The sequence below is a fragment of the Sorex araneus genome, chromosome X (genome assembly GCF_027595985.1).
Source record: "Sorex araneus isolate mSorAra2 chromosome X, mSorAra2.pri, whole genome shotgun sequence".
Taxonomy (NCBI): domain Eukaryota; kingdom Metazoa; phylum Chordata; class Mammalia; order Eulipotyphla; family Soricidae; genus Sorex; species Sorex araneus.
In genome coordinates, this window is record NC_073313.1 from 93326396 (window position 1) to 93347821 (window position 21426).

At 39.8% G+C, this 21426-nt stretch overlaps 1 protein-coding gene across 1 annotated transcript in view; it reads left to right on the forward strand.

The window, feature by feature from the left end:
• Positions 1 to 21426, forward strand: part of TENM1 (teneurin transmembrane protein 1) — a 1051200-nt gene that overhangs the window by 999859 nt on the left and 29915 nt on the right. The window contains exons 26-28 of the mRNA XM_004606346.2: positions 2923 to 3289; positions 5790 to 6300; positions 20675 to 20847. Of these exons, the coding sequence (XP_004606403.2) occupies positions 2923 to 3289; positions 5790 to 6300; positions 20675 to 20847 (1051 nt within the window). The remainder of the gene's footprint in view (positions 1 to 2922; positions 3290 to 5789; positions 6301 to 20674; positions 20848 to 21426) is intronic.

The window sequence follows — 21426 nt, forward strand, 5'->3', positions numbered from 1 at the left end:
CTATTTGATTATTAAGTAAAGACCTCTTCTAGCTAGAAAAATATAGGGACTCCGGATGCAAAAACAGTTCATAATTTGTATTCAGACTTTCAAAGCCAGTGAGCAAAGCAAAGCTTTTCTGGGGCTTCCTTCACTCAAGGCCATAAAAAAAGAGAGAGCAAGAACATTGCTGTGAATGTTTTGGCCAGGAATGAATGAATAATACAGATTTTTTTCTATCCTTGTCTAGCCTCAGAGAAGAGAAATAAAGTACAGAATAAGGGAGCAGTGGGTGGAGATTCTGTGTAACCTAGTTCTTCCAGAGTGGCCCGTGATAAATAGTAGCTATCAAGGGGATGTCAGGACACAAATTGGGCTAACTCCTATGTCTAGAAACAAACAAGTGGAGCGACGTCTCATTGCTCTTTATGTCCCTGTTGTCTAGCACAATACTTGACACAAGGCACCACACACACACACACACACACACACATACATACACCATCATCATCATTATCATCATCATCATCATCATCATCATCATCATCATCATCATTATCCTTATGCTTCTAATTCCTGTACATGTCTCAAATACATCTACAACTCTCCATTCTCGTTGCTGCCATTTGACTTTAGGTTATTATCATTCCTAATCTGGACACTATACTGAGCCTGCTAACTATTGACCAGCCACCCATATTGTCTCCTTCAACTATGGAGTCAGTGGCATTAGTGTGATGCCTTTTACTGTATCACTGTCATCCTGTTGCTCATCAATTTTCTCGAGCAGGCACCAGTAACGTTTCCAAGTGAGACTTGTTGTTACTGTTTTTGGCATATTAAATATGCCATGGTTAGCTTGCCAGGCTCTGCTGTGTGGGTTATATACTCTTGGTATCTTACATGCTCTCCAAGAGGGACGGAGGAATCGAACCTGGGTCGGCCGCAAGCAATGCAAACGCCCTACCCGCTGTGCTATCACTCCAGCCCAGTGTGATGCCTTTAGAACCCAATATTATGCTTTTTGGTATTTTTCCAAAACAAGTGTAACGAAATTGAACATCTTTATCCCTGCATTACCCTTCATACTAGTATGCGACAGCTACCGTAAAAAAATCTCATAGACTAGGTGGCTTTACCAAGGGAACATGTTTTTTACTCAGTGCTCTAAAATCAAGGTATCAGCAAGTTTAATTTTTGCAGAGGCTTCTCTTCTTGGCTTAAAGCTGGTAATCCAACTTCGTACTGTGTCCTCACATGGCCTTTTTCTCTGTACATACTCCTGGTGCCTTTCTTTTTTATATGAGATTCGAGTATCACCTTCATGAACTAATTTAACCATAATTACTTCCTTTAAGCCTTTCTTGCCAAATATAGTCAATTAGGGGAGAGGACTTGAATATGAGTTTAGGAGGGACTCAATTCACTCTTTACCTCCTGATTGTCATTGCTTACCACTCTCATACACTCTGCCTGTATTAGCATTTACTGGATTGTAATTAACCTGGATTGAGCATGGCATCTCCAATCTCTGGACTTTACCATGGTATTCCAACCTCAACAAACACCCAACACCCATTTTACTCATTTCTCTCCTTGTAGTCACTTCAAAACCTACTTAGATAGAACCATCCCTGAGAATATTCTGCCTCCTAACTCCTAGTCATGTCCTAGATGTATACTCTTTTTCTTTTCTTTTTTATTTTTTGCTTTTTGGATCACACATGGTGATGCTCAGGGGATAATCCTGGCTCTGCACACAGGAATCACTCCTGGCAGTGCTCGGGGGACCATATGGGATGTTGGAATCGAACTGGGGCTGGCCTCGTGCAAGGCAAAGGCCCTACCTGCTGTGCTATCGCTCCAGCCCCAGGTATATTCTTATACACTCTCTGCTGCCTAATCCCAAATGATTCCTATGAGGGTTATTCTTCTAGATGATGGATCATATAAAAGCAGAGGCTGCATCATAGTATTCTTTTGAGTTTCCAAAGCCTAGCACAAAGATTAGCTCAAAGAAGGGTCTCAGAAAATATTTAATTAAAAAATAGCATCTTGTTTATTTGCTGATGATAGGGAGATATGGAATAAACCCACGTTGAGCTAGGTGCGGAGCAAATTGCAATTTAGCATCCCAAGTCACCACCAATGAACTCGACTTGAGTATTGCACAAAATGAATGCCAACTCAATGATAATGGAAGGTCTTGTTCCTAAAGGTAGCTGATTGAGTCAAATTTGGTTTTTCCAGCATCCTGTTTTCCAGAGTATAACTTTGCTTTTTCATGTATCTCTGAGACAACAATAGAGATTTTTCATATCACAGCAATCAGGGTGCACTAGAGCAGTGATCTTCAAACTTTATCATGAATCAGATTCACTAGGAGGCTTGCTGAAACAAAGATAGAGGATCCCTATCTGAGAATTTCTGACTCAGTAGGTATAGAGTGGGACCTGAAAATTTTCATTTCTCGCAAGTTCCCTGCTGGTATGCTGCTATTGGTCCAGAGAGCATCTTCTGAAATACAGTGCTCTAGGACAACTTTTTTTCAAATTCAAGTCAGTGGACTGGTGCTGGTCCACACGTGAAGATAGGGTGAAAACTACTGGTCTATCACCTTGGTTATAACTGCCAGTCCATTGAATGTAGGACATTGAATGTAGGACAGGTGCCAGCTAGCTGATGTAGAAAGCTTGAAAAATACTGCTCTGGAGGATCCTTTTGAAATTACTGAGAAAATTATATTATCATGGAAATGACATAAATGATAAATTTTTTCCAAGACATCTAATTAGTTCTCCCCCTCCGATTCTTACCACATAACATTAATGTTGCTGAAATTCATGAGACAGAAGAATAAGCCCATTTTTCTTGTAAGGTAATACATTCCCTTGGAAAAAATATTGTAACCTAATGGTATGTATTTGGGATTATTTTTTGTAGGTGCGATTAGAGTGGCCAACAGACCTTGCAGTCAATCCCATGGACAATTCATTGTATGTCTTGGATAACAATATTGTGCTGCAAATTTCTGAGAACAGACGCGTGCGGATCATTGCAGGTCGCCCCATTCACTGCCAGGTGCCAGGCATTGATCATTTCTTGGTCAGCAAGGTGGCAATTCATTCCACTCTGGAGTCGGCTAGGGCCATCAGCGTCTCCCACAGTGGGCTACTCTTCATAGCTGAGACCGACGAGAGGAAAGTGAACCGCATTCAGCAAGTTACTACCAATGGGGAAATCTCCATCATGGCTGGTGCCCCCACTGACTGTGACTGCAAAATTGATCCCAACTGTGACTGTTTTTCAGGTATGACCTTTTTAAGCAATTCACTACCTCCTTTACACTGTTTTCAAAGAAAAAATATGCATCAGAAAAGTCGAAAGGAAAAGTGTTAACTTAGGAACACTAGTATGAGCTAGTAGACAAAGTAATGGGTTTGTGGTAGATTGTTTGTTGTTCAACTGACTCACTGAAGTGCCTATGAAATTACTTCTTGACTTATTTCACTTGCTAGAGAAATCACTTGCCTCAGTTATGTCTCTGTTTTTTGAGAATAAGATAAATTTGTCAATACTCTAAGATCACTATCCAAATGTAGAGAGTAATATTATTTGTACTTTGAAGAAGAGAAATCAAGTCAAAACCACATGTAAAACTCCCATGTACTGGTGTAGCTAAATAAAATTTTTCTTCTCCTAAGTGACTCATTTCCAGATCAGGGGCACATGTTATTTGAAACCCTAAAAGGCTAGGAACACTCTACATTTAGGGTTTCTAGAACAAAATTAAATTCTGCAATGGAGGATTCTCAGGACATTAGTCTACTTTTTACATTACTTTTAGTTTTGGGGGGTGTGATCATGGGTGACATAACCAGTAGTGCTTAGAAAACTGTGCAGTGCCAGGCATCAAACCCAAAGCATATGCCCATGACAAATTGCCCCAGTCCTTGGTTTAATCTTTTAATCCAATACTAATAGCATTCTTTATTCAAGTTAAAATAAGAAAACGAGCGTTTTTCAAACTAGATAATGGAATATATATTCCAGATCACACACAGTCCTCTGAATATGAATAGTTACACATGTTACTGGCATGTAGAAATACTTAAAACTATTTGCCGTCCTATTAAACACTTCATCTAGGCTTGAGTATTTCTCATAACCTTTGCCTTTGCTTGAACTTGTAGAAACAAGAGTGGGGAACTTAGTAGATATGACTTTAGATCAATAATTGTGATGTTTTCTGACTTGACTTAATTTTTGCAATTAATTTGCTAATTTTATCTTTCATTCAAGATAAATATAATGTTAATGCCAGCTATCTAATTTACGTGTTCTGAAACCCTATAGTACTTAAAGTCTTTGCTTACTTTTACAATGTGGCAGGGGGATTTCACAGAAGAAAAGTCCCCTAGCCACAGTAGGATTTGAAAATCCTGAGGTAGATCCCACAAGTGTCAACACACACAAGTTTTGTGGATTTCCAACCAAGTTTTTGTATTTGTCATCATTTGTTTGTTTTGTATCTTACAATACAATAGAGACTGAACAGCAGGATTAAGGATTTCACAAAATTGTGTTAACTTAAATTATTGCACATTACTATTCATCTCTGGTAATACTGACTCAAGAATTCCTGATAATGTATTTCAGAAACATCAAGGGGGGTGTGCATATAATGTTTGTTCACTGAATGTTTATTGGAATATCATTACTTTCTAACATAAAATATTTTAGGTATGCATCATTGAAAATCCAAATGTGTATATACATTAAATTCACCACTAAAAATACAGTGGTGTTTTATTTATATTTGTATATCTTGGTCAGTATATCCCATCCCCTTCTTCCTCCCTTCTTTTAACTGTTAATTTGGTGTAATAGTCTAGATGGTTGTTTTGGGTTTTGATTTTTGTGATTTTTTTCTCTAGAAGTACACATAGAAACCATATGAAGGGGCCAGAGCAATAGTACAGTATGTAAGGCAATTGCCTTGTGCAAGGCCAACCAGGTTTAATCCCTGACACCCCATAGAAACACCTGAGCAATGCCAGGAGTAGTTTCTGAGAAGAGAGCTAGGAGTAAGCCCTGAGCAATGCCAGGTGTGGAGAAGAAAGAAAGAAAGAAAGAAAGAAAGAAAGAAAGAAAGAAAGAAAGAAAGAAAGAAAGAAAGAAAGAAAGAAAGAAAGAAAGAAAGAAAGAAAGAAAGAAAGAAAGAAAGAAAGAAAGAAAGAAAGAAAGAAAGAAAGAAAGAAAGAAAGAAAGAAAGAAAGAAAGAAAGAAAGAAAGAAAGAAAGAAAGAAGGGAGGGAGGGAGGGAGGGAGGGAGGGAGGGAGGGAGGGAGGGGAGGGAGGGAGGGAGGGAGGGAGGGAGGGAGGGAGGGAGGGAGGGAGGGAGGGAGGGGGGAGGGAGGGAGGGAGGGAGGGAGGGAGGAAGGAAGGAAGGAAGGAAGGAAGGAAGGAAGGAAGAGAGAAAGAAGCCATATAAAAGGATAACACAGAAAATTATTCTGATACACAGTAATTTCTGTCTATGGTATACTCAGATGCTGTGATGACCATTATTAAAAATCATAGTCCTTCGAAATTTAACCTGCACCTACCAGTCTTTGAAATCTGCCTGACGAGGTGGCTAACGAGGGTGGGCAGGGGGGAGCATTGGGGTACTGGTGGAAGGAAGTTGACACTGGTGGTGGGACTGGTATTGAAATATTGTATGCCTAAAACTCAACTATCAATTACTGTGTAAAACACTGTTTTTCAATTTCAAAAATTTAAATAAAATTAAATCTTGGTCTTTCATAGGTGATGGTGGCTATGCCAAAGATGCCAAGATGAAAGCTCCTACTTCCTTGGCAGTGTCACCTGATGGTACTCTCTATGTGGCAGACCTGGGGAATGTTCGAATCCGGACCATTAGCAGGAACCAACCTCACCTGAATGACATGAACCTTTATGAAATTGCCTCACCTGCTGATCAGGAGCTCTACCAATTCACAGTCAATGGGACTCATGTACACACCTTGAACTTGATAACAAGGGACTATGTGTATAATTTCACCTACAACGCCGAAGGAGACTTAGGGGCAATTACCAGTAGCAATGGCAATTCTGTACATATCCGCCGTGATGCAGGCGGTATGCCCCTTTGGCTCGTGGTACCTGGAGGACAGGTGTACTGGCTGACCATAAGCAGCAATGGAGTCCTGAAAAGAGTGTCAGCCCAAGGCTATAATCTGGCCTTGATGACCTATCCAGGAAGCACAGGACTTCTGGCTACCAAAAGTAATGAAAATGGATGGACAACTGTTTATGAGTAAGTTTCTAATTTTCAACATGAGCTTTGTCAGGTTTTTATTTGAAATTGTATTATAGTGGAAAATGGCTTAGTAATTGCTAAGTGTTGCCTGCTATTTTCTCCTAACAACCACAATATAAAAAATTAAAAAGGAGAAAATTATTCTCAACTCCTAGGGCTCAGACCCATTTCTCCATAGCAGTTTTGCAGGGCATAATACTAAAAACATAGACTGAATGACTGAAGTGCAGCACTGCAGGAGACAGGATTGAAGTAAAAGTCCTTGTACTCAAAAAAAATTATTGCACAGCTGAGAAACAAGGTAAAATTTCATTTAAATAACAAAACTAGAGAATGATTCTAAGGCAGCAAAGAAACAGTGTGGTTTAACAAGTATTTATTGATCCCTGTGGAGTTTAGTGAATGAATAAATTAATGTGTGCCCAGCACAGCCCAATCTAACTCAGTATAAGTTGCTGTAGGAGCAAGAGAGAAGTTAGAATAGAAGTAGACCCTTGACAGCAAGTGTGAAATGGTGCAGGGCGGAGGTGCGGGCAAACACTGAATAATAGAGCATTTGCACTCCATTGATTGCTTCTTTGAAATGTAAAGCCAAACACTCCTATACAGGCATGGACCTTGCTAGCATCCCTGCACAAATCTTAACAATTGGCACATTTTAGCACTCACAGACTCAAACTGAGCTTACATTTTATAAGTAGGAATTAACACAAGATGTGTAAGCTCTTAGACGATGTCATGATATGGAAATACAGACTGTTGTCCTTACCCTTAAAAGCATGGTCCACCTTGTTTGCAAGTCAATCCCTTTAGAAAGCTAGTCTGCAAGTACACAGAAAGAACTTTCTCCCCAAGGTGAATGTTTAAGCAATTTAATAAGAATAATTCATGGAGTCTGAACCCAAAATCTAAAATGGCATCAACATTGAATAAAAAAGAAGAAATAGTGATTATTAAGTATGAGAGTTTCCATATGTAGTAATTCTGTGAGGCAGTAGAGTGTATTAAGAAAATATGAAGGAGGGACCAGAGAAAGAATACATGGTAGGGCAATGCCTTGCAAATATCTGACCCATGTTCGATCCCCAGCCAACCCGGTTTCAATCCCTAACACTCCAGCACCTGAGTCTGACAGGAGTGAGATCCCTAACTGCAGAACCAGTAGTAAGTTTTGAGCGTGGCCGGTTATGGTCCCCAAATATACATATATGTGTATTCTACTATAAATATACATATATATATATATCCCAGATAGATAGTGTAGTGGATAGGGTGCTTGCCTTTCATGCAGCCTTCATAAATTCAATCACGGCACCATATATAATCCCCATACCCACCAGAAATGATCCCTGAGACCAGAGCAAGGAATAAGTCCTGGGCACATATACCCAAAAACAAAGATGTTCAGTCACATTAAGGTCTCCTGAGAACAGAGACAAAACAATTGGCCATCAAAGTTTGAATCATTTTCCAAATAAATGCCAATTATACTAAAGAACAGGACAGCTATTAGTTTCACTTATACAAATAATTTCTGTTGTTTTTCTATATATTTTAAATTTCTCTAATATCTTAATAATATTATTAATAATAAAATAGTTCTTCACTGAAGCTTAACTAGTCTGTGCCAAGTCTGGGGTAAGGGGGAAATACATAGATAATTTTATCCCCCAAATAAGTGCATTAGAGAACTGCTCCAAGTATCCTGTTTCATGGGCAAAGGAAGAGAAGAACAAAATGGTGAGTTTGTCCTGATTTGCACAGATATCAGGATTCAAAATCTCACAGTCTGATTTTGTTGACTGCATCTTTTAATATACTAATCTTAAAAAAGAAATTTTCTGATGAAAATTTTTAACATTTTTATGCAAGATCGCACAGTAATTAAACTGTTTTGATAGCTAATAGTTGGCTTCAGTCAAGGAGCAAAAATTACCAAAGTAGTAAATTATTTTCAAAGTAGCTAGGTCACTCATTCATTTAGTTATGAAATAGTAACATGAACACTTTCCATACATATAATTTTATTTGAAAGTTTTATACCAATTAACCTGGAGAAAAAACACAGAGTAACCAGTATAACCATTCATTCTTTTAATCCAACAAGTATTTATGAACACCTACTATGTGTCAATGAATGTTTTGATGCTGGGGGTATAATCACAAACAAAAAATATTTTTAAAGAAATGTTTGTAGCTGACACTGTGCTGGATGAAAGATGGTTTTCTTTAGGCAGGAGAGAGTGGGAGAGATAGAAAGATGAAAAGTGCCTTCCATAGGATAGGCTGGGCTGAGGTGGGTATACAAGTAGATTGTGTGGCAGAAGGAAAACTGAGTATATCGGTGGTGGGATATCTGTACTGGGGAAGGGATGGGTATTGGGATATTGTATGACTGAAACCCAATTATAAACAACTTTGTAACTGTAAATTATAGTGATTCAATTAAAAGAATATCTTTTAACTTTGACTTAGTGGTTAAGGAAGACCTCATTAAGTAGCTGATATTTGAGTATATCAGTAGGGTTGAGACAGTGAATCATATGGATATCTGAAATTTGGGGCAAGGAAGAGTAAGGGAAGAGAACGTTCCCAGAAGAGTGAATGGCAAGTAAAAAGACCCTGCCAGAAAAGCAAACCTAGCATATTTAAGGAAGAGCCAGCAGCCATTGTGTGGGGTCAGAGTGTGGATAGTAGAAATCAATGAAGAGTAAATGGAATCCATGAAAAGACCTATTTCATGTAAGACCTTACCGACCCCTATAAAGGACTTTGACTTGTGCTCTGAATAAGAGGTAGAATGAGTGAAGAGTTTTGCGTAAAGGAGGGATGTGATCTTCTTTATGTTTTTGAATAATCACTATAGTAGAAGCATATTATATTATGGAAATGGGGAACATAATAGTGAAGGTGAGGAAGGTAGTTGAAATAATAAAGGCAAAAGCTGATGATTCATAAGCATAAGGATGGTAAGAAGTGGTAGTTATCAGAATTTCTAGATTGTATCTTGGGAAAGGGAAAAAAAGAAAGATCATAAATAACCTCAAAGTTTTGTACCCAACCATCTGAATATTTAACTTTCTGTTTACCCAGTAGGGAAGACTATTGTCAGAATACATTATACTTAGGGAGAGGTAAGGAATTCAATCTGGAATATCAACTTTATTAGAAATACAAGGGAAAATAAATATGCAATTGGATGTATGAGTTTGGAGTTGATAGGAGAGGATGGAGATTTGAAAATTTGAAAATTGTAGATCCAAATTTGGCATACATATTTGTATTTAAATACATGGAAGTGAGTGTAGACAAAAAAGAGATCTTCTGAAACACACCAACCTTTAGAGTTGAGGCTATGGAGGGGAAGCATAAGAGACTGGAAAGGAAAGCCCAGGAAATCTGGAAGAAAACTAGGAGATGTGGGATATCCTGGGAGCCAAATAAAACTGATGATTCAGAAAAGAAGGAATGATCAACTATATTAAATACATCAGAGAAGTATCAAGTACAACAAAAATTGTTGACTATCTGGCTGTTTGATGTAGAACTGTGAAGATTACTTATCTTGACAAGAGAAAGCACACAAGGAGACAAAATCTTGAGCAGAACAATTGTTGTTTGTATAAATTTGGACTGGAGCAATAGCACAGCGGGTAGGTCATTTGCCTTGCATGAGGCCAACCTGAGTTTGATTCCTCTGTCCCTCTCGGAGAGCCCAGCAAGCTACTGAGAGTATCCTGCCCACACAGCTGAGCCTGAAAAGCTACCTGTGGCATATTTGATACGCAAAAAAAAGTAAGAACAAGTCTCACAATGGGCATCATTACTGGTGCACACTCTAGCAAATCGATGAACAATGGGATGACAGTGCTTCAGTGCTTGTATAAATTTGAGTCACACTCAATGATGTTCAGGACATATTTATTTCTGGCTCTTGGCTCAGAAATCACTCCTTATGGTCCTCTAAGGACCATATGGGATGCCTGGTATTGAACCTGGGTTGGCCTTGTGCAAGGCAGCAAACTACACACTGCACTTATCTCTGAAGTCCCCTTAAGCAGAACAGATTTAAGAGAGACTACATACACACACTTTATGGAAGTATTATGCATAATAATCAGTAATGAACAATATGATCATTAGTAGACCAACAGAATGCAGTATGTCCATACAGTGGAACATTAATCACTTATTTAAAGGAATAAAGTTCCAGTGCTTGATGCAATATGGAGAACCTCAGAAGTGAAAGAAGCCAGACAAGGAAGAATGAAGAGTATATAGTTACTATTAAATGAACTTCCTATAAAAGGAAAACCCATAGTAAAAGAAAATAAATTTGTGCTTTCCAAGAACAGGAGCAAGGGAGAGATAAATGAATAGTGAATGGCTGCTAATGATTGTGAAATTTATTTGAAGACCAATGAAAGTATTCTAGAAATTGTTTCTATGGATGTAGAGAATATAAATCTACTGAAATTCATTGGATTGTATACCCTATAATGATAACTTTTGCAGATCAGAGAGATAGTATAAGACTTAAGGCACTTAGCTTGCATTTGGCCAACCCCAACTCAATCCCAACCCCATAAAAGAATCCCTGAGCACACCAGGAATCACTCTGAACACAGATTCAGGAATATAGTCCCCAAGCATCATAAGGTGTGGCTCAAACCCCCAACAAATAAAACCATCACTTTGGCGCTATATATAATAGTAAAATAATGGGCCTGGAAGAAAAGTACAATTTTTTCTTAAAAGAAGAAAATATAATATTAAATGGATCAGAGAAACTGATCTTTAGGGAGAACAAGGTAAACTGTAGTTATTAAAATGATGAAACTAGGAGCTAGGGAGAGAATCGGAAAGTCTTAACTGCATGTGTTGCATGCTGGAGATCTTGGTTTGATCCCCAGAAACACATGGTCACCTGAGCACTTCCAGGAGTGGTATTCTAGCACCAATCTGCAAGCACTTCTAGGTGTGGCCCAAAAGACAAAAGGTAGAGAGACAAATAATTGTGCATCTGTATGCTGATGAAAATGACCCAATTCAGAGGAGAAGAGAATTGGTGGTCATATCATTCATGGTCCTGCTTTCTGTTGGTGGCACGTGTGTTCAGTAAGCAGTATATTTTTGGTGCGTGCAGACCAGACTTATTACCAGAAGTGAATGATGAGGAATATTCAATATCTGTAATTGGTATTGTTAAGCAACCAATCTTGTGACACTAACGTAATACAAATATGAACAACCACATGGAGGTAATCGATTTTGTACATAAGACACAGAAGGTCATTTTAAAAATCATAGGGAAGTAAATTGCTGCTCAAAGAGAATTTGAAATCACATGGGTAAACATGGAATGTCTGGAAAGCTAGATGGTTTCCCCTGGTCTCCAGAAAAGGCAAGTATTGAGAGAAACATGTGCCAGAAAAGAAAGTTTAAGTTCTATTTTCCCCCTTTTCATTCTGCGTTCTTAACCAAGATTATGGTGAACCCCTCTGGACCAAATAGCATCTCTTATTTTTGCAGCAATCCTTGCTGAGCTGAGCAGAAGTTACTAAGGAAACACTTCTCTTGTCTTTCTTTGCCTGAACTTCCAGGAACTAGCGATTTCCCAGCCTTTAAAATATAACGAATATTTCCAGTGTTCTCTTTGCAAAGTCAGACTTCTTTCATTTTGGACTACTGCAGTAGTACAGTGGATTGGATGCTTGCCTTGCCCATGGTTGATCCAAGTTCAATCCCTGGATTTCTATATGTTCCCCCAAGCCTACCAGGAGTGCTCCCTGAGCACAGAGCCAGAAATAACTTCAGAACACCACTGAGTATGGCACCAAACTTTCCCCCACCCCGCCAAAACAGACCTTTTTCAATTTTGTATTCCAGTTCCTGAAGATTCCTTCAAGTTTTTCCCTCCTTCTTCTGAAAGTGGGGAACACAGAATTAGACCTTCTACTGTAGTCAGGGTGAGAGCCAGACACCAATAAAGCAGAAGGATACCATGGCCCTCTACTAGCTGTCTTAATAGAACTTCAGCACTTCTCTGAGGTCAGAGGAAGGCTACTGTCTGTGATTGAGGGGCAAAAATTATTTGCATGGCAGAAATAGAAATTCTAATTTGAGGTGAGAGACAAATAGAAGCATAAGCAAATTTCAGCAGAACAGAGGGCTACTATATAGAGGTAGATCCCCTCCCACCATCCCACTCCTATCCCCTGACATAGTAATTCATCCAATTCTTGATTTTTTGTTGCCAGGTAAAGATGAAGTGACACACAGGACCCTGAAAAGCAGAGGACTCTAACGGAATTTGTAAATTGCCTCTAAGTGCAGTTGCAGTATGTGGACTTTTGTGGTATATAGTGGTATTGAAATCATCAACTGATCTTTATAACTACATTTGACTTGGACTAAGATCTGAATTGCATATCCCAAATACTAGTACTTGGTGCTTGAATAACCATTACTGTCTTGTGTGACCAGGGGGAAACTGACCTCAAAAAAACGTCTAACAGGAGGAAAGTGACTGCCAAGTTAAGAATACTGTCTGGGCAAGGCAGGAGTTGTGGCTTAAGGGACTGCTGTGCTCCTAATTGCAGTGCCCATACCACAATTAAGGTCCTGGGAGGGCCCCCCAGCAGTCAAGCCTTCTTTGCTCACATGGCTGCAAGACTAACCAGGGTGCTCTTGCTGACTTCCCAGGCATTTTTCTGTCAGACATTAACAGAAAAGTTCCCCTTGATTCAAGGCACAGTATCCAGTCCACGCTGAGCTGACAGTTCCTCAGACCCTTGCCCTCTGTGGAGATTGTACACTTCTAGGATATTGTGATTATTGGTGGTTTATGTGTTTTCTGTTTCCAGATTTAGCCACACCTCTCACCCTCACTTTCCTGCAGCCCCATCCCACCACCTGCAAAAATATGCCATACATTAACCAGTTAAAAAAGCCTTCAAGTAACCCTGGGACCTTTAAGGTTGTTTTACTAATGCTCTGATTTATGGAATATGGCTGATGAGGGGTTCAAGCTTTTGGAAGATTAAAAGCCGGAGAAGGGAACTAAGGAAAATAAGCCCTGTCTCTGGGTGACATATTTGCTTGGACCAGAGGATATGATTCTCATGCAAAAACAATGATTATGTAAGCAAACTTAGTCCAAACATTTGAAATGTCTCTGAATTTTTAAGAATTTCAAGTGAGGAGGAAACTAAGACACCATGGAATCTAAACTAATGCACCTCCCAGCAGGGGAAGGATTTCAATGTAGGAGAGAGGAACATTAATTGTCAAGTGTTACTTCCATCCTCCAGAGAACTCAACACCTTTGTTCAGTCCCCTGTTCCTTGTGCTATATGCCCTTGATAAGGATTGCAAACGGGCAGGCTGAATTGTTACCTGAGCTCTTGCTGGGGAGAAATGCAGTAGAGGTGAGAAGGTAGGTAGAAAGCAGAGAGACTGTTAGGGAAGAGTAGTCACACTACAGAGGACATCTGTCTAAGCTGAGCTTGGCCTCCCTAAACCACCATAAATGACTCCATCTGTTCTCTAGCCACATAAACTCTCATGTCTGTCCCATCCCTTCCAGTAGCACATTCTATTTCACACATTAAACAGACTAAAGGAGAATATGACTTGCCAGACTCTAAAAATACAGAGTTGAATGAGATCGTACCCTCCCTCTAAGGACCAGAGAGTCCCTAACCTAGTAAGTAAATTAATTCCAAAGATAGACTATCACCATACGCTTAATCAAGGCAAGAAGCTGCCACCTTCTATCACATAAACTGAAGCTATAAACCCTTTTTACCCCCACAGTATCTCCATGCCCTCTAGTTACTTTTCCAAGATTCATTGTCACCAAATAACTGCTTGAAGTATGTTCTCCCGCAGAAAAGTTTTCTATGCCACTCTACTCTATGCAAACTATAGGCTTCTCTCCAGTTCCCCCACAATCTTGATCCTATATACCTTTTCAGTCTAATCTCCCACAACCCTTCTGGATGAAACCTTGTACCTCAACAGCTGTGTTTTCTCAATGGACATCCCGTTCACCACCTATGTGCTTTTACTCATATTATTGCCTGTCTTCATAATGCCATTCTCCCTACCCTGATTTCTACCCTTTCAAGGAATGCATTTCTCTCTGCCTTTCAGTATTGAATAACTTCCCTCTGTGTAAAAAACTAAGGCATGCCGAGGGGCGCGTGCACTCTCGGGATCTCCAGGCAGCTCTGTCTCACCTCCCGCGTTCGGTGCTCTGGAACCGCTGTGTATGGGCTGGATCGGGACAGCCGGTGGTCAAAAACAGGCAAAGGAAGAACGAGGACCAAGATGGTTGCTGAGTAGTTACCATTTATTCAATCTTCCACCTTTCTCATCTCCCGCACTCCCAGCTCCGGCCTCTCTCTGGATCTACTCCAGCCTCTCTCTCTTCTCTAGTCTCTCCTCCTACTTGTCTCTCCCACCTTGCCCTCTAGGCTACACCCAGCCAGGTAGCAAAATCAACATAAGAAAGCCCTTCTTGAGGCCAGGGCATTCCAAAGCCCTTCCTGACTCTTAAGTTTTTTTTTTCCTTTCCTTAGTCCAAACACTTATTAACATCTTAATACTAGTTATTTTTGTATGGACATAGCAAGAGATACATTGAGGCTTGCAAGGCAGCTCTCCTGGCAACATCTTGCCACAGACACAGACCACAGCACTCACGCCAGATTAATCATTCCTCACCCTAGCAGGGTCCAAATCTAGTTATCACTGTTTGGATCATGACAACATTTGTCCATGATCAAGCTCTTAACTTATAGTTAAGCATTAGGCACTTTGGCCAGGCCCATCTCGATGCCAGGGTAGCACACAACTCACCTCTTGCCCTGGGTTTGTCTTGTCCCTCGTCGGGACCCTGCTTTTGGGGGTTCTAGGAAGTAAGGGCAGCTGAGGCTTAGGTCAAGAGAACAGATGCCCAGGAGGAAAATATCATGTAGAGTCAAATGACTCCCAGGTTATAAAAGCATAGCATTTGCTAAGTCTTCCTGTGTCCATGCAAAAAGGACATTGCTCTGAATAAACTATACATAAGACTCAAGGAGAAGAGAAAAACAGTATTTGCAAGTCAACAGAACACAAAGAAAGAAGCTACAAATAAACAAAGAGGAATAGGAGCACTGTAATGGGAGTAACCCAATAAATCTAAACTACCTGAGGCTATGTTATCCTACACCTCTGTCCTTCCTTCTGTTCTTTTCAGTCCAGCTAGAGATGACTTCTGCTTCTCCTGAGCTGCTACATCTCCTTGCTCACAGAAGTACATGGCAATAATCTTGCAACTGGAATGATTCGTGTCCCTATCTTGTCTGCCCCTGTAGAATTTCAGTTTTCAATTTTATTTGGTGTTGCATCCCCAGTACCTAACAAAAGACGACATTTACTAAATGAAGGACAAATAAAGAGGCCAGGGCATCATGGACTTGGAGTTGAATCATTGGAAGCCAAATAAAGTCATTGGTAGGGAAAGGGAAATCCAGAATTTCTGAAAGAATGCTAATTGGACTGCTCAGGTCTCAGGCATGAGAGAATAAAGAGGATCTCTTTCCTTTTAAACCATTGATTATGAGGGCTAGGAATGTGGCTTATTCAAACTGCCTTGCACATGTCCCCAGAAGAAGTAAAAAAGTAATACATTTTTTTTCTTCTGTAGTTATCAATATTTTCTTAAAATCAAAGATGGGGGAGTTTTGAGTTTTTACTTTGCATACTTCAGCTAATTCTTATAGTGTCAAGGGACACAGTAGGTTATCCATTTTGAGAAAATATCAGACCAAATACATTTTAAATAAGTAATTTCTTTAATACTCATCTTGCTTCTTAGATAATCTGATTACTGATGTTCTACCTTGAATTTTCTGTTCCATTTCTCTCAAATTTCCTTTTTATTTTTGAAGGTCTAAAAGATGTCAAGCTTTCCAATAGACATTTTAGTATATCTGTGCACTGGTGTGTCTATTCTTAGGTCAGAAGCTGAAAATTCGAAGAACTGCCCTATAACACATTCTTTTCTAAATTCTGACATCTTTCCAAAATCTACTTGCATGTCTTAAACTTCAATGAATTCAGATAGTTTTGGGTTTTTGAGGGAAGGGTGATGTTTTGGTTCAATTTATAGTTGTTCTTGCTAAAGTTCTAGTGCAATAGGAACTTATTTCTCTATAGAAATGCCAATTAAACTACAAATAACTTATGTCAATGTTTACTATTTGAGGGTCTGGAGATTAGGTACAGCAGATAAGGCAATTGACTTGCATGTGGTTGACCCTAGTTTCATCAGAAGCACCCCATATATTTCCCCAAAGCCTGCCAGCAGTGATCCCTGAATGCATAGCCAGTAGTAAATCCTGTGTACTTTTAGATGTGGCCCACAAAACAAAAATATCCTGATAATTTACCACAAACTTACTCCTATCTAGCTTCTATGATATATCTTTATATATTTTCCTTTATCTTATTTGCTCTTAATTACTAACAATACTGGTCTTCCACATACATTCCAAATAAGTTCTCTTTCAAACATTTATTTTCTGATCCTAATTCTTTAAAGGCATGGTTGTTCATTTTACTATTTTATTATCCTTTTATGTCAAAGATAAATAAATACATTCTTGTTAATTTTTGAGTATCATCTTCCCAACTAAACTACATGCTCCCCAGAGACAAGAATGAATTTCAATTTTCTTGACAACCATTTCCTTTGCTTCTTAGGGACATGTATATGGGCATGCACCCATTAGTAATCTGTAAAATCAGAATAGGAAGGGATATTGTGATAGCAAATCTCCTTCTATGAAACTCACTTCTGATGATAATAAAGACAGTGTCATTGCCTGGTACCACATTTTGACACACAAAATGAGTGGACTTGGTTAAGTGAGTGTTACAGCCCACCTGGAAAAGGAGGGTGATGCTCTCATGTGTTATCGTCGGGAGACCTGTTGCAGAATTTTGAATTGTACTTTATTTCCAAAGAATTCAATCCCAAGAGGGAAATAGATAGCCTAAGAGATTTTCATTAGATTTCTTTCTTTGGCATTCATTCTGGAAACACATTCCCCTCTTATTAGGTGGGGGGAAATCTCAAGCAAGTCATAGGAAATAGAAGCTCTCTTTGTGTCTTTGGGTTTTTTGGGGGGTGGATAGGTCATACACAGAGGCTGTTCTGGTTCTGTGCTCAGAAATGTCCTGGCAGTGCTGTGTGGACTCTATGCATTGCCATGTCAGCCATGTGCAAGGTGAGTGCCTTACTCCTGTACTATGTCTTAGGCTCAGCTCTCATTATTTCATACCTAGTTTTGAAAAACATTTCTCAAGCTGTGGGAGTTGCCCCCTGGTAAGCCCATGTTTTTTTGCTCTTATTTGGAAATGACCCTGAAGAATTGAGGTAGACCTATATCTTTTGACACAGGGCCACCCATGTACATGAATGAGCGGTCAAAGAGGCCCTGTGTTGCAGATGTCACAAAATGTGATGCCTTTGATGGTGACTAGTAGAACTGGAATGACTAAGTGTGTGGGGACTATAGTGCATAGTTAATGATAGAGTTAAAGTCAAATGTGCATTTTCAAATAAGGATGCCTAAGCAGCTACAAAGACGGGCAATATAAATGTGTGTGTAGTTAGCCAATAGATGGGCAGGACTGCGGGAAATGCTACCTGATCTCTATACCATTGCTTCTCTTACGAGAAAAGGACCCGGCGGCAGTCTTCTAGCTAAATCTATTGAGGTAATTACAGTCTTGTCCATGACTACTTTACTTTGATCCCCCATGTATTCCTGTCAGTATGAGGAGTAGTAATGGGAATAGAATATGCACTTGAGAATTAATGTTTTAAGTACGATATCAGACAAAGATCACCAGGAACTGAGTTTAAAGGTGGTGGGAATAGTTTGGGAACAAGTTTAGAAAATCAGATTTATCCACAGCCACTGCTAATGTTCTTTGGGATATTTGACTTAGACCTCTCTCATGAAGGAAGGATTCAGTTGGTATCTCATCTTGCCATCTTGCCCTGTAGAATGAATACAACTAGTGTCCTCACCTTTATATGAAACCTTGCTCTAAAACAAGATGTGGATGGGGCTGGAAAGAGAGTAGCACATAAGGGTGTTTTCTTTTCATACAGTTGGTCCAGGTTCAGTCCCCAGTGTCCCATACGATGCCATGAGCCTGCCACGAGTGATCCCTGAGCAAAAAGCCAGGAGTCAGCCCTGAATATCATCAGGTGTGGCAACCAAAAACCAAAAATTAAAAACAAGAGGTTGGCTCCTGGAAAAGGGGGAAGCTGCTTTCTTTTCTTATTTTCCTATGGAAAACTCACAGGAAATCTGCATGTATTGCATTTATGGTCAGAGTTCCTGAAGGAGGAATGAAAGTGGCTGTGGACTGGCTAAGCCTGAGGGAACCTGTTAGAATTCAGGGAAGGAAGTCATTGAGATGAAGTAGCTGGTGATGGATGTGAAATGGAGAGAAACTGTCTATAATCACCACCTCCCATGTGAAGAAGGCAAGGAGTAGCTTCCTGGTGTCTGCTGCCTGGAAACTCCTCCCTACATAAAAAGAGCAGGTGTCTTAGGAAAATCATGACTAGAAATTGTTTTTTTTTTCTCCCAGAAGAAAACAAGACAGACAAGGTTGAGCTGTGCTGGGAATTCAGGTTCTTCCATTCCTCTCTCTCATCAGAAGCCTGGTTCTCGCCACCCTAGAGCCCTAGAGCAGCTGATGGGCGAAGGAGCTGAGCAGAAAAAAGGGCTTTGCCACTGACTGGAGGCACTTCTGCCTTTTCTTGATAATTAGGTTTTCCTGTAAACCATTTTGACTGCAATGCACTTAAACAAAGTATATATCTAGTTAAACTAGGCTTGACATATCTACAGTGCCATATCACTGATTTGGTCATTGGTATTTGTGTACATGACTGTTTCAGCTGATAAATTTGTGTGCGCATACCCAAATTATCTCGTACACACAGAACCAAACCTGAGGTGGCGTTGTGTATAGCCTCAGGTATAGCGCTTTTCTCTCTACTATGGTGTAGCTTCTTTTCCCAGGCCTACCACAGGCTGATCTAGGTTTAAAGATTTGAGCAACTATCCAGACTGAGTTTGTTAAAACCCGGTGGCTTCACTCTGAATCACTATGCCATTTTGCATAACTGTTAGAGAACAAGGCAGTAGAGCCAGACTCTGCCATTGTGTCCTGGCTATATCCTGCTCACTTTTGGTAAAAAGAATATAATTGTTTAGCATTTTAAAAGCAAATAAAAGTGCTTAAATATTTTGTAATTTGCAACTTGAAAAGAAAACAGTAATGGGTTTCCAAGTGCATGTCTTTACTTTTAATGAAGTGTTTATTTTTCATGGTTCTATTGGCAATAAAAGAACAGCTCCGCATCAAAAGCCTTCAGGGAAGCAGTTTCCATTTGGAGGACAGTGAGATTGCCAACAATTTTGATTTTTTAAAAAAAGTAAACTCACTAGACTATATTTCTAGATCTAGGTTATTGCCTTTTTCCCCAGGTAATTATTTTTTGTGTCTCACTCATATAGGCAAATTGCAACACATTGTGTACTATCTAAAAGATAAAAAAAAATTAAGTGACATTGAAATCAGGGGGCTCCAGAATGTTTTAATGAACATGTTTCCATTATCCTCTGTGCTTGTTCATTTTGTTGGAAGAATGATTCATTCATTTCAAATTTGGCAACTTAAACAGCAGCAAATATAATTTTCCAAGCACAATGCAAAGTCGGTTTATTGGCCTTTTCAGCCTTTCAGGGGGTGAAGCGGGGGGCGGGAGGGAGGGTGTGGAGATGGAGGGCGGGGGAGAGAGAGAGAGATAAAGAGAGAGAGAGAGAGAGAGAGAGAGAGAGAGAGAGAGAGAGAGAGAGAGAGAGAGAGAGAGAGAGAGAGAGAGAGATTCGTGCTTGTTTTCTTTGCCGACAGCACCCTCTGCTGGTATTTAATGTCCAATGCAGGCAATGGGATCGACCCAATTTACAAAGGGAGGCCTCCCTGCAACATTGCACACAGCGGGACATGATTCATAAATCAGTTTTCCACCCTGGTGATTCATTACCAGATATATTTTTTCCGTAAAACAGCACAGCTCAAGAAAGTCATCAAGAATTCAGAAGCTGCAAAAAATACCTTCATTTGATTAATCATCCCTCTGACCTTTTTCTTCTTATTGAACAAGGTTAATAATACTTGTTATCGCTCAAAGTTAAACTGTATTAGCTGCTGCAAGTGATTTTTATTTTGCCAAGGCCTGTTATCACTGCCAAGAGGCTTCAAAACTGGCATGTGTTATATTCCTCAGGTATGACTCCGAGGGGCATCTGACCAATGCAACATTTCCCACCGGAGAGGTTAGCAGCTTCCACAGTGACCGGGAGAAGCTGACGAAAGTGGAGCTCGATACTTCCAACCGGGAAAATGTCCTCATGTCAACCAACTTGACAGCAACAAGTACTATATATATTTTAAAACAAGGTAGGCATATCTCCAGCTTCACAAGAGTCTCTCAGCTTCTACTGTCACATCTCTGCACACAGTAAAGGGATATAGATGCTGACCTTTCAGCATCCATATCACAAACCATAATGCCTAAAATGAAAGATAGAGAGTGAGAGAGAAGAAAGGCGTCTTCCATAGAGGCAGGCTGGGGTGGGGGTGGCTTGGCGGGTGAGAGGGAAACTGGGGACACTGGTGCTAGGACATTAAACTAGTGGAGGGATGGATGGTGGAGCATTGTATGACTGAAACACAATCATGAACAATTTTGACATGCTTATCTCACAGTGATTCAATAAAAATAAAAATGAAAAACATTTAAATTTAAAAAGTCTCTGCACACCATTAGTAAATATAATTCGCTTTTGGTTGATAAGACGGATCGTTCTCCTGATTTCCAGCTATGGAGGCTGGAACCAAATCCCACCTTTCACAAGTTTGCATAGTAGCATTGCATACCATCTCTTTTGAAGCCATGGACCTAAATCTCTGCCGTATTTATTCTTCCATTAAGTCACTCCCTATACCCAGATTTTTGTGACATTCATTTAGGCTCTG